Source organism: Parasteatoda tepidariorum, chromosome X1, assembly GCF_043381705.1.
Source record: "Parasteatoda tepidariorum isolate YZ-2023 chromosome X1, CAS_Ptep_4.0, whole genome shotgun sequence".
In the NCBI taxonomy this organism is placed as follows: domain Eukaryota; kingdom Metazoa; phylum Arthropoda; class Arachnida; order Araneae; family Theridiidae; genus Parasteatoda; species Parasteatoda tepidariorum.
The window spans coordinates 68,371,827-68,387,835 of NC_092214.1; the positions used below are offsets into that span (position 1 = coordinate 68,371,827).

General features: G+C 31.9%; 4 protein-coding genes across 7 annotated transcripts in view; 2 read left to right on the plus strand and 2 right to left on the minus strand.

The window, feature by feature from the left end:
- Positions 1 to 2,176: 2,176 nt before the first annotated feature.
- LOC139426989 (uncharacterized) lies at positions 2,177 to 4,863 on the minus strand. Its single transcript, XM_071187268.1, has 3 exons — positions 4,859 to 4,863; positions 2,624 to 3,276; positions 2,177 to 2,565 (listed from the first exon to the last, which is right to left on the minus strand). The coding sequence occupies exons 1-3, from the start codon at positions 4,861 to 4,863 to the stop codon at positions 2,177 to 2,179; spliced, it is 1,047 nt and encodes a 348-aa protein (XP_071043369.1).
- A 5,734-nt stretch (positions 4,864 to 10,597) lies between these two features.
- Positions 10,598 to 11,032, plus strand: LOC139426991 (zinc finger BED domain-containing protein 5-like). The gene has a single exon (XM_071187269.1). The coding sequence runs from the start codon at positions 10,598 to 10,600 to the stop codon at positions 11,030 to 11,032; it is 435 nt and encodes a 144-aa protein (XP_071043370.1).
- A 32-nt stretch (positions 11,033 to 11,064) lies between these two features.
- Positions 11,065 to 11,838, plus strand: LOC139426992 (protein FAM200A-like). The gene has a single exon (XM_071187270.1). The coding sequence runs from the start codon at positions 11,065 to 11,067 to the stop codon at positions 11,836 to 11,838; it is 774 nt and encodes a 257-aa protein (XP_071043371.1).
- Positions 11,839 to 13,563: 1,725 nt separating this feature from the next.
- The window catches only part of LOC107451005 (cytochrome b5 reductase 4), a 46,095-nt gene continuing 43,649 nt past the window's right edge, over positions 13,564 to 16,009 (minus strand). For all 4 annotated transcript variants that reach the window (XM_043041500.2, XM_043041498.2, XM_043041497.2 and 1 more), the window contains one exon: positions 13,564 to 13,710. In XM_043041500.2, the coding sequence (XP_042897434.1) occupies positions 13,653 to 13,710 (58 nt within the window). In that variant the 3' untranslated portion in view covers positions 13,564 to 13,652. The remainder of the gene's footprint in view (positions 13,711 to 16,009) is intronic.

A 16,009-nucleotide genomic window follows, 5' to 3' on the forward strand; every position in this document is an offset into this window, starting at 1 on the left:
AAAACGAACTTTAATAACTTTACTTATATAATTTTTTTTTAATAAATGCACAACGTATGTGCACATTGTAATTACATATATTTAAATGTAAGTATGTATTTATACATTACATACAATTACGTAAATGTATACGTTGTATGTACAGACGTACATTGTGCATATAACCATTTTTTGTACATCCATACATTATACGTGCATATGTATTAACAAAGTATATGAACTCATGTTTGTGAAAATTGCAACACCATGAAAGACTTACGCGAGTGAGCTGAAATTTTCAGGAAATGCAAAGTAGAGCATGATATGCAAATGCATGATATGCAAAATCAGCGCATGCGTATGCTGAGCAGCGCCCTCAAAACGGCGGATGGATCCGAATAAATAGCCAAGCGAGTATGGTTATCGGTGGTTATCTGCTAGTGGTAAACGTTAGCTTAGTCATTACTTATGCCTATTCGACGAAAGAGAGCGAGATTTCAACAACTTATGGACTTTAAACGGGGGAGAATCATAGGCCTTCGTTAAGCTGGATTATCTTATAGTGCAGTAGCCGCTCGAGTGCAGCGTAACAGCAGCACAGTGATGCATGTTTGAAAGCAGTGGGTGGACGAGTGTCGGACAACTCGGAAATGCGGGAGTGGACCCCGAAATGTCACGTCAGCTCGCGATGATAGACACCTGTTCGGCGTTGCGCTAACGGACCGTACGGCTCCCTCTAGACTACTGGCAGCACGGTGGTCAGTAGCTACAGGTGTTTCATTGTGTGTTTTATCAATTCGTAGACGTCTGCTGCAGCGTGGACTGCGCGCAAGGACTCCTTTATACATTAGCCCCCTCACGCTAAACCTTCGCAGCCTGCGGCTGCAATGGGCCAACCAGCATAGGGACTGACTTGCTGGTTGGCAGCGCGTCGTGTTTTCTGACGAATCTCGCTTCAATTTGTGGTACCATGATGGCCGCATTCGTGTCAGACGCCATACCGGTGAACGCCATCTTCCGGAGTGTGTTATCGAACGCAACAGTGGACAAACACCCGGAGTTATGGTCTGGGGTAGCATAGCATATCATGGACGATCTCAATTGCTACGAATTGTGGGTAATCTGAACAGCAACCGGTACATCAGTGAAGTTCTACAGCCCCAAGCTGTTCCCTTCCTTCAAGCCTTGCCAGGTGCTGTATTTCAACAGTACAATGCCCGCCCTCATATTGCTAGGACTGTTCAATCCTTCCTTGCATCGCGACAGGTACAACTTCTTCCTTGGCCGGCGTATTCCCCGGATATGTCGCCGATTGAACATGTGTGGGATTTCGTTGGTCGGCGTCTCGCTCGTAATCCTCGTCCTGTTGCTTCTACAGACGAACTTTGGGTACGCATACAAACAGTATGGAATTCTCTTCCTCAGACAGACATTCAAAGTTTGCTTGACTCCATGCCACGTCGTGTAGCAGCACTTATTGCGGAGCGTGGTGGTTACACAAAATACTGATTTCGATCTCTTGTTATTGTTTGTTTGCTTTGAAAGTTTAATCACTTACTTGTACCACTACCACTCAACTGTGTATTAAATTTCATTCAATTATGACGATTCCTTCATGGTGTTTCAATTTTCACAAACAGGAGTTCTGTTATATAGGTAGATAAGTTGTGTGTACAAACCAAATATCTATGTATATGTAAATGTACATGCATGCATTTTATTTGCGCAACTATGTACATATAGTGTACCTTTGAACAGCATTCTTACATTTTATTCGATCTCTAATATTAGAAGATAGGATTCAGAAGTCTAGCATTTTCTAGCACTGCAGTATTATATTGTATCTTTCTAATGTTAGATGATTTCATTTTGCTACCTGGGATGTTGTTGTTGCTTATCCTCATAGATCTGACATTAGTCAGATCAACTCCAAAATGTTGTTGACAGCCAGAAAGTCGATGACAAGAAGGGGATCGGAAATTAAGTCCGCCCTGGACAGTCCGACACATATATGTCCGACAAGTATATGTTTCGGTGAGGTTGGTTGAATACAGCATTTTTTACAAGTCGGGTAAATTTTTGTGGCACGTTCGAATGTTAGACATTTTAAGTGATCAGTTGAGAATCTGGCCAAGGCAATCTGGGAGCTTCGATCGCAACTGATTCCCAGAAGGGTACCAGGAGATGTTGTGGTGTATCATTGGTGCGTAGGTGGAGTTCGACAGATTGATTTTTGTCTATATTTTTCATTTGAGTCAAGTTCCTGATAAGTAAGTGATGACCCGGTGAGCATATCTTCCTCACTGCCCTCTTTGGCCAATCTATCTGCTATCTCGTTGCCACCAATATTAACATGTGATGGAATCCATTGGAGATGTATGTCATGGGGTTGAGAAATCTTTCTCATCTTGAGCAGGATAGATATACTAGTTTCATCGCTTGCAGAGGACCAACTACTACGATGTTGCAGCGCACTGCGGCTGTCCGATAAAATCCAGAGTTCTCCATAATCACTGTCGTAGGGTAGGATAGCGTCAAGCCCCTCCTTAATCGCTATTAACTCGCTCCTGAAGACAGAGCAAGAGTCTGGATTGCGCTGCTTTGTTGATTTTTCAAGATGTTGGGTCCTAATATATATATATACCGCTGCCAGTACGATCTTTTGTACGACTACCATCGGTATAAACCTGCATTGCATCGCTAGGTATGCAACTGATAATTTCCAGAGCCAGCTGTCTAAGATGGTCTTCGGTGTAAGTTTGCTTGTTTGCAGTGGAATTCAGATCAAAATGGAAAAAAAATCTTGGCAGTTCATCTGAGGGATCAAAACAAGATCTTAAGGATTGAGGTTCAACCTCACGAGAGACCAGGCTTTGAGATTCCGCCAGGCCAAACGGGGTGAGTTTCTTAAGCCTTTGGTTATTGTGCCAAGTGTGTAGATATAAGGAAGTACGATGATTACGGCCGTAGCTGTATAAATTATAGTATTTTACTAAGTTAGCTCTTCTTCTAATGCGCAAAGGTTGTAAGTTTGTCTCGTACAGTGCCATATCAGATGGGCAGCTATTTCTGAGTCCTGAAATGATTCGAGTGGCACTCAGTTGTACCCTTTCTAGTTTCTGAAGATTTGTTTCAGATGCGCAGGAATAGATCGGATAACCATATTCCAGAATAGGTCTTATAAATGAAATATATGTTGTTCTGAGAGAATTTGCATCGACACCCCAATCTCTGCCAGCTAGATATTTGAGAATGTTATGGCGCTTACGGGCCTTTGAAACCAAATGGTCAATATGCCTGCTGCAGTTAAATTCAGGATCAATCAATAAATGTTATATGCCGTAATTTTCAAGCTCGAAGTCATTTTTAGATTTGTTTCTTGCATTGCTATGATTTGGATGCCATGTGCATTTGCAATATCTAAAATTTGTTCAAGTTTAACTCTAGTAGCTGTAGTTGAGAGGCCATTTATGTTGCACTGAAGTATTTTCAGGTTTTTTTTTTGATTATGTGGAGACTGTCGACCACTTTTCGTACGGAGCCCTCTGCCTAAACCCCGAACGCGTCCCTGTTTAATCTGCGCGACGGACGATGCAGCATTAATCTTATCTGTCAACAAAGTCATATGGAGGGGGTAATGTGCAGCTTCAATTGAGACGAAGTCAGAAGCACCCTTGAACATGTGCAAGGGTAGAAGTCTGTCTTTGCTTCTTCGCCTGTAGATCTTAGCTGAGCATGATGGAAAGGCCTTCACGCCTCAGGTGGCCCTACCAGGAGAATACTCTCCTGACGTACTTTGCCCGTTCCACCCTCTCACCGACTTTGAGGCGACCTACAGGACTTGAGGGGGCAACCTGGGATGGCACGTAGGAATTAACACAAATATGATTTACAACAAAAGAAGTCAACATGGAAGAAAGTCCCTTCTCAGAGAAAGTTTAATAAAGAAAATTATGGTTGAAACATGACAAAAATGTGCTCTAGTAAAGAGTGTGTCTACCCCTAACTGCATTGCATTTGCATTAGTGGTATCAACATTTCATGTTGCCAATTAAGTCATTGGAAACCAAAGTTGAATGCAAATACTACACGGAGAATAATGTCATGTAACGACCCTGGAGGAGGGCTCAAAGCAACAATTTGTCTTCTAAGGTAGGTCCAAACATTCTTCATTGGATTAGGACCCAAAGAACTGATTTGCCAATCTATTCAGAGTATAGCTACACAATCCAGATAATCCATGACAAAATGAGGTCTGCGTGATCACATGTTGCCATCCATTAGAATATAATCAGAATCAACTAAAAGAAGCAACATAGCTCGAAGAACACATCTATATACTCATACCAATAACAGTATGTCTTTCATAAGACATGGAGGATTGTGCCATCATTTAACATAACTTTCCCAGGCCATCAAACTTTTGCTTTGTTAGTGATTGATTTCTTGGACAATGGAGGGAAGACAAAGGATGTCTCCATATGAAAGTTGCAACCAAAGATATGCTACCTGCACTCCAGTGTTTCATAAATAAGCAATTGTAGAAACAAAAGTTGGCTAGTTTGGGAAGTTTCCATATTGGACGGTTGCACACCTCCTTGTCTTTGAAAGAGGAACTGCTACTGGTTTAAGTATAGAGGCATGTTTGCCTTTTTAAGTATTGAGTTGGTTTTGCTTTCATTTTAATCGACAAAAACTCACAGCCACATAGACTTCATGCTGAAAATTTTCTGGAATGTTAAGATACTGACTGTGTGGATTGGCTTACCAAATCTTCAAGACCTGAATCAGATAGAGAATGTTTGGGACTATCTTGGCAGGCAAGTTACTGCTTTGAGATCTCCTTTATGGTTGTTACATGAGCTTGATTAAAAATTACCCCATATCTGATCTCTGCCTCCCGTTTTGGTATCTAAAAATTTAATTCACAGAATGGGAAGTCGATGCCTGTAATGCATTGCAGTTAATGTCTGACACTTCCTTACTAAAATTGATTTTTATAATGTTTCCACAACAATTTTCCACATAAAACTGTTGACTGTTTTTTCTAAAAAGGAGTGTTTCTATCAAATGTGCTTTTGTGTTGTAACACATGTTTCTGTTTGAATTAACGTAAATTCCTATGTTGCACATAATAAAGAACTTTTAAAACCAAACTTCGTCCTTGTTCCTGAGTTCATTTCTTTTTAAATTAGACACAGAAAACCATTTGTACCTTAATTTTTGGAGGCCAGTGTAAGTTCAGAAATCATTCTGTAAAATACATATGAAACACTGTAACATTTTATTACTTGGAAACACACATTAATTACAAATGTATTTACATAACAATTTCTTATTGAGAATATATACATTTTATCTAAAGGATAGAACTATTAGTTCAAATGGTGTAGAATAAAATGGTATAAGAAGGTGAATCTGTCACACATGGAATTATACATTGGACAAAAATAACACAGGAAAATAACATTACAGTACTCGACAAAACAGCACAGTTGCTAGAAAAAAGCTTAAAGTTAACAGTGGAAAAAATTAAATAAAGGTAACATATAACTTCTAATTATTTTAATGATAAAATTGGGAAAGATAAATTATGCTTTATATCAAAATCTTAAAATTTTTTATTAAAAGCTAAAAACTAAAGGAAAACTAAACTATTAATAATGTGTGTTTAGGATTTGAAGATTTTTTTTATCTATAAAAATTTATCCAAATTAATTGAAGGGCTTAAAACTATAAATATAATAAAAACTATTCATAAACTAAAATTATACATGGATTCAACTGTATGAATTTTACTTGGGTAATAATTTCATACTTATTTAAAATTATCATATTATCATGCCTGGTAGAGGGCTAAAGAAAAAATTAGGATAACACTTTTCTAAAAATTTGAGACATTTTTCCAATACATATATCTGACTACTTTTAGAAAAAAGGCAAATGACAACTGAAAAAAGCAGAACTTGCTCTAATAAGCATATTAATAAAAACTTTTATCACAAAAAACAATAAAATATACCATTTTTAATTTTAAAATTACTTTTTTTTAGAACTGAATGTTTTAGTAGTTTCCAGAATAATTTTCATTTACAGAGCACTAAACAACAACATTATACTTTAAAATCAATAAATAGAAAATTTTTAAAATGCTGTTACATTAAAATAATAACAGTATCAATTAATTCTTAGTCCCTCATACCAAAATTTAATGAAAATTTTTAATTGAGTTTAAGACTTCATTAATCAAATAATTTTAACAGGGATACAATAATGAAAATTCAGTAAATGTGATATTTAACATTTTTAACAAAAATTATTTGGATGATGATCCCACAATTCCCCATTTAAAATTCCTATGATGTGTTTACAGTATTGTTAATTGGAGTCGATGAATCAATAATTGTGAAACTTGAACTCAATCCTACAAGAATTGTTAATGCATTTGCTGAAAATAATAAATAAGCCTTTTGTCCTCGAATTCATCACCATAGAAATTTGATATTGTTAAATTTTTCATCAAGTTTCTATTTCATGAAACGACTAAATTTTTAAAAAGTTTCAAAAAATGAATCATGCAGGTCAGGCCATACGCCTGAAACATGCGTATAACTGGAGGATAGTCCCTTAATTTTGAACTATCAAATTTTGCGATTTTTAAAGTCATCATTAATTAAAATAAAAAGATATATCAAAAATCCAAACTGATTACTTTAAGATGTTAACTTGTATTCCTAGAAAATGGAATGTTTTGAAAACGCACACAATTAGGTACAAAAATTAGAAATATCAACACAAAAAGCTTTAAGACAGGACAAATAAGGATAAAATATTTTTCATCAGGAAAAACAGGCTTTGTTGACAATGTAAAGACTTTGTGATTGAAAAAAGAAAAAAACACTCCTTAGAATCTTTAAAAACAAAAATATATTGGGGTGCACTATTAAACACTTGCAACCTAATCACAATATATATAAATAGGGGCTTTTATCAGAGGTGCCTACAAAGGGTTATAAAGGGGGCTAAGTCATCATTGATATTCTTAGGGAGGGGGATACTTTTTTTTTAAAGATTTTATACAATTTTGTATAGTTTTAAATCTATAAATTTGGTTTAAGAAATATTTTTGAATATTTTATGGATATTTTTTAACATTTGGGAGGGGGGATAGTTTTTAAAATCTCTTTTGGGAGGTATAGAAATAAGTAGGAAAAGTGCTTTTACAACTGGAGGTTTAATATGAGGGTATGGAAATTTTTTGAGTAGTTGGTTAGAATTCAAAATATTTCTGGTATATTATATATATGGTGTATTATATAGATATATGTGCATGTGTGGTTAGCAATTAATGGTTGTTAATTATTAAACATTGATGATGTAACTAAATTTTATTTTAAAATTGCGGAAAGGAACTGTTTGCACATTTTTACTTTTAGTTATTTCTTCTTCATACTCTTATATGAGCTACCAATCTAATACCAATAATTACATTTAACTTATTGTGAAATGATATTAAAATAATACTTTTTAAGCAAGCGCAATTAAAAGAATAATTTAAAAAACTGTGAATCATAATGAAATATTCTTAACTTTTCATAAGATTAACACTTCAAGAGAGATCAAGCTAATTGATTTATAATATATGATAGCACAGAACATTAAAGAGATAATTAAAAAAATCATTACTTTCTGCATACTTGAATTATTCCTTGAATATAAATTGATTTTTTTAAAACTATCTTGTTAAATTTGAATAAATTATTAATAACATTAAACTTGGGCTCAACTCCCTAAATCAAATTAGTTGTTAAATTGATATATTTTTAGAAAACAACAAATCAACAGTATCTGTCAATTTTTCATTGCGATCCTAAGGAAGTTTTTTTCTGTGATTCATTATTATAATGTTAATTTTGTCTTCTGAAAATAAAGTGTTACTAAATACTTATATCAGTGAATCTAATTGAGTTAAATCAAATATAACTAAAAAATTGCTGTTTAAATCAAAAAATTTATATGTATTTTTGCTGTCTGAGGAAATGGGGAACAGGTTTTTCAAATTTGAGGGGGGGATGTCACCATAAGGCTTGAGGAGAGGAAGGCACCCCTAGCTTTTATTAAGATACTGCCTAACTTATTATTTCTTCAAAATTAAATGAACAATTTAAAAAAGATAAACAAGTACTTTGATTAATCAGCAATCCCTATACCTTGGAATTTAAAAATAATCTATATTGAACATGTAACTAAGTAAAAACAAATGCAAATGAATATATATACTCAATGAATAGATAGATATATGTATTATTGACTAAAAGTTTGAAAACTTAGAAAATATACATGTAAAAATTGCTGTAAGACAAATTTGAACAATTCATGATAACATAGACCTGTAAAATATACTAAGCAACATAATTTTTTAAGTACAGAACATAACTTATTAAATTTAAAATAATTATAATTTTAAATTTTATTTTTACTTTAATATTCAATGAGTAAATATTAAATTAATATAAGATGAACACGAAATTCTATTTCCATTTAGATGTAATAACTTTTCAATGTATAGTGAACTCCAAACTTTTTTCTAGCACTGTAGTAGACTTCCTCATTTAATGAAGAATTATTTAACAACTTAAAGCAGCTGTATAAAAAAATGCTTCTAATAAGACATTTGGCTAACACTTAAAAAGGTCAGTAAAATATTAGTTATTACTATATTTTTTTAAAGATATGATTTCAAATGATTTTACAACCATTGAAAGCCACTTGGAAGAACACTTAAATTATTGTTTCTGCTAAAAGGCTTCTAACTCCATGACAGAAGGATTAACAAAACACATAAAAATAGTTTTTAAAGGTAGCTTCTATATACTAGTTACAAAATATTTATGATATTGTTTTAAACTTATTAATATCCTACAACAATAATTGAGGGGTTGAGCAGATGAAAAAAGGGTGTAACCGTAAGGAAATTTACAGAAAAATGATTTTTAAATACTGATTAACCAATACAAAGTTTTTTTCAGGCATTAATGTCATGGTTAATCAACTTTCTACCATAATGCTGGCTATAGATGTTTTAACACTAGAACAGCCGGATTTTGGACTTAACTAACTGCCTAAACTAAAACTGCCACATGGGGTCAATTTGACCCTCATAAGAAATTGATGAAATTTCAAAGTAAATGTTTTTTTTAAAGATGAATTTTGTTGAAATTACATTATGTAAGAGTTTTTACAGAATCAAAGTTTTTTTATTAACGTAATGACAATATTACATTATAATGTAATATTGTATTACATATTATTCTTTCACAAAAGCACAAAAAAAATTTATCTGAAAATTTTACAGAGGCAAAAGCCAGTAATTCCAATGCGCCTGGAGTTTAGGTGTAGTTTCATAATTAAAGCACTATACTTTTCCTAGGTCGTAGTTCATTTGTCCGTTTTTCAACTTACACAAAAAATAGCCATTCAAATAACAAATATTTTTGAACTTTACATCAGTTGAAATCAAAGTTAAATGGCTTGAACATCATATAATAAATTTCATTATCATTTACATAATAATAACTGCTCCCCAAAAACACCATCTTATAAAAGATTATAATAAATATAGCTGCTTATAATCACCATGTACATGGTTTCTTTCAAATGCAATATCGAAATTATAATTCAATAGGAACGAAATAGCTTAGTAAACTAAGCTACTTTGGTAATCGAGTCTAAGATACAATATAGTTTTAGGAAAACTATTGTGCGCATAAGTACAGCGTGAGAAGGGGCACACTTTTTGTTTTTAGAAAACAGTTCATTTATTTTATGTTTTATACATACAGTTATATATAAACATGCCTACATATAAAAATGAATATGCATATATACATAACACTTAAAAAAAGTTAAGTTTTCTAAAAATAAAAAGCGTGCCCCTCTCACACTACGCCTATGATTGCACATGACATTTTTTAACACGGTGGACCAATTTCTGTTCTACAATTCATCTTCATAATATTTGCAGTTCTACAAAACCAAAAACAGACATAAAACCTCAAAAATGAATGCCTTTCTTATAGGGGTCAAAATAACCCCTATGGCTGTTTAAGGCAGCGTTTTCCAAACTGGAAGGCGCGGACTAGTCTAAAGGGAGCCGCAAAAATTAGTCACAGTGAACAGTTTCCCAAATTACTGCTAAAGTTTACTATATAAAAATGAGAGAATAAATGAAAAAATACCATCGTGCTTTATCGCGCATAGTTCAACTAAACATTTCGTAACTTAGCATCCATATACCTAGACGTCCTAGACCCCGGCAAATCTTATGAACCAAGGCCGTCGTTAATTTGACGACACTAGTACCACTCGACCAACCCAACTTAACAAAAGCCAGATGCGCGCGCACTAACGCCACTGGATACCACACATCCAGAAAAGATCGACGCACGTTTAGCTCACCAATTTGTTTCGTGTCACAGCTAATATTTAATTGGTTCAGCAGTGTTAGGTTGTGCTTCTATTGTTATTGACGCGATTGCCCACTGATCATAATAGTAAGTAATTTAATAGTTTTATTTTTTTAGAATAATATAATATTATTCCTAATATTTCAAGACAAATGGATAAGTTTTTGATAGGATATAAGCGAAAATCCACTAACAATGAAGATTCTGATGTTGGCACAAGTAGTGGGAATACAAGCCACAAGGAACAGGAAGGAAGAACTCCCAAGACAAGGAAATACGACTTATCCTATTTATCGTTCGGATTTACTAATATTATTAACGATAATGTGGAAAAACCGATGTGTTTGTTGTGTTCAAAAGTTTTGGCTGCTGATAGTATGAGACCAGGCAAATTGAAACGGCACCTTGAAACTATTCATTCTGAATACATTGGTAAGCCCCAAGAATTTTTTCAAAGAAAATTGGATGAGTTATCTAAAAACAAGCAAAATTTCAAAAAAAAAATTTCATATTCCATCAAATGCATTACTAGCATCATACCTAGTATCGTACAGAGCCCGCAATGTAAAAAACCCCACACACAATAGCAGAAACCTTAGTTTTGCCAGCAGCTATTGATATGGTCAAAACAATGTTTGGCCAATCTTATGCGAATCAGCTGCGACAAATACCGCTTGATGATAATACAATTGGCAGAAGAATTTATGATATATCTGAAGATCTTTGTGACCAATTAGTTTCTCAAATGCGTACCACAAAATTCGCCATACAAGTAGATGAAGCTACTGATGTAGCTAAAGACGCACATTTAATTGCATATGTTCGATATGTTGACAATACTAATATAATTGAAGATATCTTATTTTGCAAACCAATTCCTGACAGAGCCACATCCAATGAAATTTTCAAAATAATAGACAGATTTTTTAATGAGAACGACATAATGTGGAATAATTCCATTGGGCTCTGTACTGACGGCGCACAATCAATGGTGGGACAAAAAACTGGTCTTCTGACACTAGTTAAAATGAAAACACCTGAGGTTCTCTGGATGCACTGCATGCTCCACAGAGCATCTCTCATATCAAAAACTATAAGCGAGGAACTTAACAATGTTTTTGCAAAAATAACGAAAGTTATAAAATACATAAAAAACAGTCCATTAAAAGCAAGGTTGTTCGCAAAACTGTTTGAAGATATGCGAGCTAATTACACGTCACTTCTGTACTATTGTGAAGTGCGCTGGTTATCTTGTGCAAAAGTGATTCAAAGGGTACTTGAACTCAAAGAAGAAATTGCTATGTTTCTCGAGGAAAATCATAATGAAGACGGCAATATGTTTAGAGATGATAATTTTATCGTTAAACTTACAAATTTGGCTGACATTTTTTAAAAATTGAGTGTTCTTAATAAACCAATGCAAGGATTGCAAATGCATTTGCTTTTATAAAAATACAAAGTGAAAGCAATTATTAAAAAAGTGGAACTACGGAAATCAAATTTGCAAAAAAATAAGATTGACATGTTTCCACGCTTAAATTAACATAGAAGCAAACAAAAATCTCTTTGTGGAACACTTGAATGGTTTTTGCTTCAATTTTCGAATTATTTTGGTGATCTTGATTTTACAAAGTTTGCGTGGATACAGAATCCATTTATCATAAAAAAAATTATGTCAGTGAGGATAAGAAACTTCATAACAGTAGCTTGAAATTAATGTAAACTTTGAAAGTTTCAAGATTGATTTTTAAAAACTACTTTTTATATCCACACATAGATTATATAAAATTTTAACTGTTTTGATAAAATGAAATTCACAAAAAATTAAATCAATATTTCATTTTTATACAAAAACTAAATTTAGAAGAAAATGTTATATTTTATATTACATTATTAGTTAATAAAATCTTTCTCAAATCCAACAGTTATTTTTCTACTATTTTAACATCACACAGAACTAGATTAGCTAGAAAAGGAAAAAAATGTATAAGAAAAGTAAAATCAGATTCTTTCAAGAATAAAATTGTAAACACCAAGTTGTTGCAGTTACAGAAAGCAAACTGGTGAACAAAAGAAATTTTTTCTCTTTCAAATAAATGTCTATTTTTAAGTTTACAATATTGTGGAATAACCTTTTTTTTTCAGTTTTAACTGCAATAAGACATTATTATCCAATTATAAATGAATACTTGCTTTGAAATAAACTCTAAAAATTACATAAATATATAATATAAACAAACACAAAAAACTGGAGAAACTTATTTGTTAACAATAAAAGAAAGCAGTCTTATTTCTTTGTTCCCCAAATATGCACACTTTATACAACAAATTAACAAAAGAAAAACTCAAACGGTTTTTATTCTTGAAAGTTTACAAAGTATTTTGTAGAATTTGTAATTTAAAAGAAACACAAAATGTCATGCAAATAGATTACATTCACATACGTACATATTCCTCTTCATTACAAATTGGAACCTAAGGCGTCTATTATAGCTTTTTATCTTAAACTATCTGCGGCCAGATATTTTGCTCTCTTATAAAGTTTTAGAATGAAGTAATAATTACAAATACTTTTTTTTAAAAACAATCTTTAATTTTATGCAATATAGAAAACATATTAGTATCAATCAAATAATACTAAGCAAAATGTAAGTACTAAACAGTAAAATTAATTATTAATAAGCTATTTAGAAAGACAGAAACTAAAAAAATTGGTCTACCAACTGAACAAAACTTACTTATATTTTATAGCTTTAAAATACAGTGCTAAAACAGTTAACTTTCTAAAATATAAAAAAAAATTTAGTTTTTTATTTTATTAAAAAATGTTCAATTATATATAGATATTTTTTTCAAATGGATTTCAATATTGTTGCATTTTTTTAAGCTCTAAATTCTATTGTTCTTATTGACACAATAAAAATAATAAAACAAAAAAAACTAAAACAATTTATGATGAAACAAAATTATTACATACTATAAAATAAATAAAATCATAAATTGTACAAATCAAACTTAACAGGTTTTGACACTTAACAATCAATAACAATTTTGTCAGGGAACTCTACAAAACAAGCGTTAAAACTATCACTTATTAGAAAAGTGCAAAACACAGAAAAAACATCAATACCTTTATTCATTCATTTGAAGATATACAACATCTTAAAATTAATTACACACAAAATTTGCGGTTAAAATTAGATATAATTATGAGCCAGTAAATGTATAAATATCATCTTGACTATAACCCATTTCCTTTAAGCAACTGTAAAAGATAAAATGTAAAAAATGTTAATGAAATATAATGCAATTAATTTAAAAATGCTGCAAAAAACCTGAAATTTTGATTAGAAAAATATGAATAATCAAAACTGCAAAAAACACTAAACATTTTTGACCTCAAGCATGTATTTACTCTTCCATCAAGAAGCATATGAGGACTCCAAAAGGAAAATAAATTTTTTAATCTTACTCGCTTCTCTAAAATTTTATTTGTTGCTCATGTCCAAAAAACATTTTTTTTTAAATTACATTTTTTCAAAATGACTGTAGATTCTACATTCATAACCTTGCAGATACCCTGAACTCTCTTCATCTTTCAAAATTAAAAGAATTTCTTTCCAATTATATACTAGATGTAACAATTAAAAAAAATTAGTAGTTTACTGAAAAAAGTTGGTTTTAATCCAGTTAGAAATTTTAAAAATTGAAATGAATATAAACTTTATTTGTTTGAGCGTTTAACTATATTGGGTTAAGTGCAAAGGCAATTTTAAGCTGTCCAAATGGAATGAAAAACTATGTCTGCTGCAAAAAATGCAAACAAAAGGAGAAAGATTAGTCGGTTCCAATCAGTGACCATGTGATAAAAAAAAGGCAAACAGTGAGTTATTGCAAAAACAAACCTTTTAGATACAAAACAATTTTCTAGAGTGATAGCAATGAAATTATCTGCATATTGGAGATTTGCAGACATATTTTGAATATTATTATTGAAACTTTTACACATAACAGAAATCCAACATAGAGATAATACTTTTTCTTTTCATCGATTCATATACCGTAATTTCACAGAGATACGCTGCAGCGTTATTGATTTAAAACTTGAAAATTTAGAAGGAAGGCATATTTAACAGGGCAGCCTATATAGTATTACTTTTTTTTTCTTTTAATCAGAAACGAATGAATGAAGAAAATCAGAGTGGTGCCAGTGATAACAACAGCTCTAAAACAAAATCTTTTTGCCCCTCCCCCGGTTTTTTCCAGGAAATATGTCTCTTCCACTTGTCATGGTTTTTATCATGGGATGCCTCTTTTTTCCCCTTTTTTCTTCAGCTGGTTGTTAAAAACACGTGAATATTTGATGAAGAAAGGGTGCGAATGAGCTTGGGGTGACCTTGAATATTCTTGCAATTAGAAGAATTCCAAACTTTCAAGTGAAGGTCAATGAAGAGGGGAAAAAGCAATCTGTGAGAATTTCATACACAGATAAAAGGAAAACCGTCCTAGGCAGAGTCAGTTAAATAAAGAGCTGTTTTCTGAAGCCTGATTTAAGAAGCGAAAGTAGCGGGTGGAAATGGGGAATATACAAAATTGTTTTAAATAGAAGAGCGGTTTTTCTTGGGATTTTTCATTGCTCATATTTCTGTCTTTGTCATCTTCCTCAGCTTATTTTTTTTATTGTTTAATATTCAATTTTGATTTTCTGTTGCATTTTTGCTTTATTAACATTTTTCTTTCACTTATATTTTTGCTTCGATTATACTATTTCCGTTATTATTTTTGTATTGTTTAAATTTTTTTTATTTAAATGTTAGTATAACCTGTTTTTAAGTTATACATTTTATATGCGTCCTTAAGAGGAAAAATTATACAACTTCAGTTAAGCTGTCAGCTTTTAAAAGAGAAAAAGAAACTGTCATAAATGGCTTAAAAAAAGCGGAAATCATCCTCGGACAAAATGAAACCGAAAGTGATGATGAAAGTGTGAGTGACGGGGATGAACCCGAAATAAACAATGAACTAATAAACCTAATTTGCTCTGATACAATGAGTTCTGATTTTGAGGGATTTTAAGTGCAATGATATGAATATATAGTCACATTTAATATATAAATAAATTATTCGTTAGTTTTTCTTTGAACAAAATTTGCTTGGATTTATCGATTATTTCTAAAACAAGATTTTGGATTGTTGATTTAAAAGTAAGATCGTTTCATTTTTATTTTTAACTATTTTATTACTTATTTTAATGGTTTTTGATATATTAATTATTTTATTCATATTTTAATGGTTACTTCAAATTAAAATTAGGAAATGCTTAATTTTACTTAAAAAGTTATTGAAATCTATTTTATATACTAGGATTGTTTCTATTTCTTTTATATTCAATATCCTTTTATTGGTTTTTATTTAACTTTTTAAATTATATATACATGCGTATTTGGAGCATGCGTTAAGTCTGTAATCAATATCTGCACTAGTATAATAAAATTCGGCACGTCAGATGGTGCAGCTAATCCAATGGAAAGCTTTTTTTAGCCGATTTTTGAATGTGTAGCGTA

Coding starts and splice junctions, on each gene's coding strand:
- LOC139426989 (XM_071187268.1), bottom strand. Junction 2,566..2,623: donor AAAAGATCGTACTGGCAGCG/GTATATATATAT, acceptor AGCGCAATCCAG/ACTCTTGCTCTGTCTTCAGG.
- LOC139426991 (XM_071187269.1), top strand. CDS start 10,598: ATGGATAAGTTTTTGATAGGATATAAGCGAAAATCCACTAACAATGAA.
- LOC139426992 (XM_071187270.1), top strand. CDS start 11,065: ATGGTCAAAACAATGTTTGGCCAATCTTATGCGAATCAGCTGCGACAA.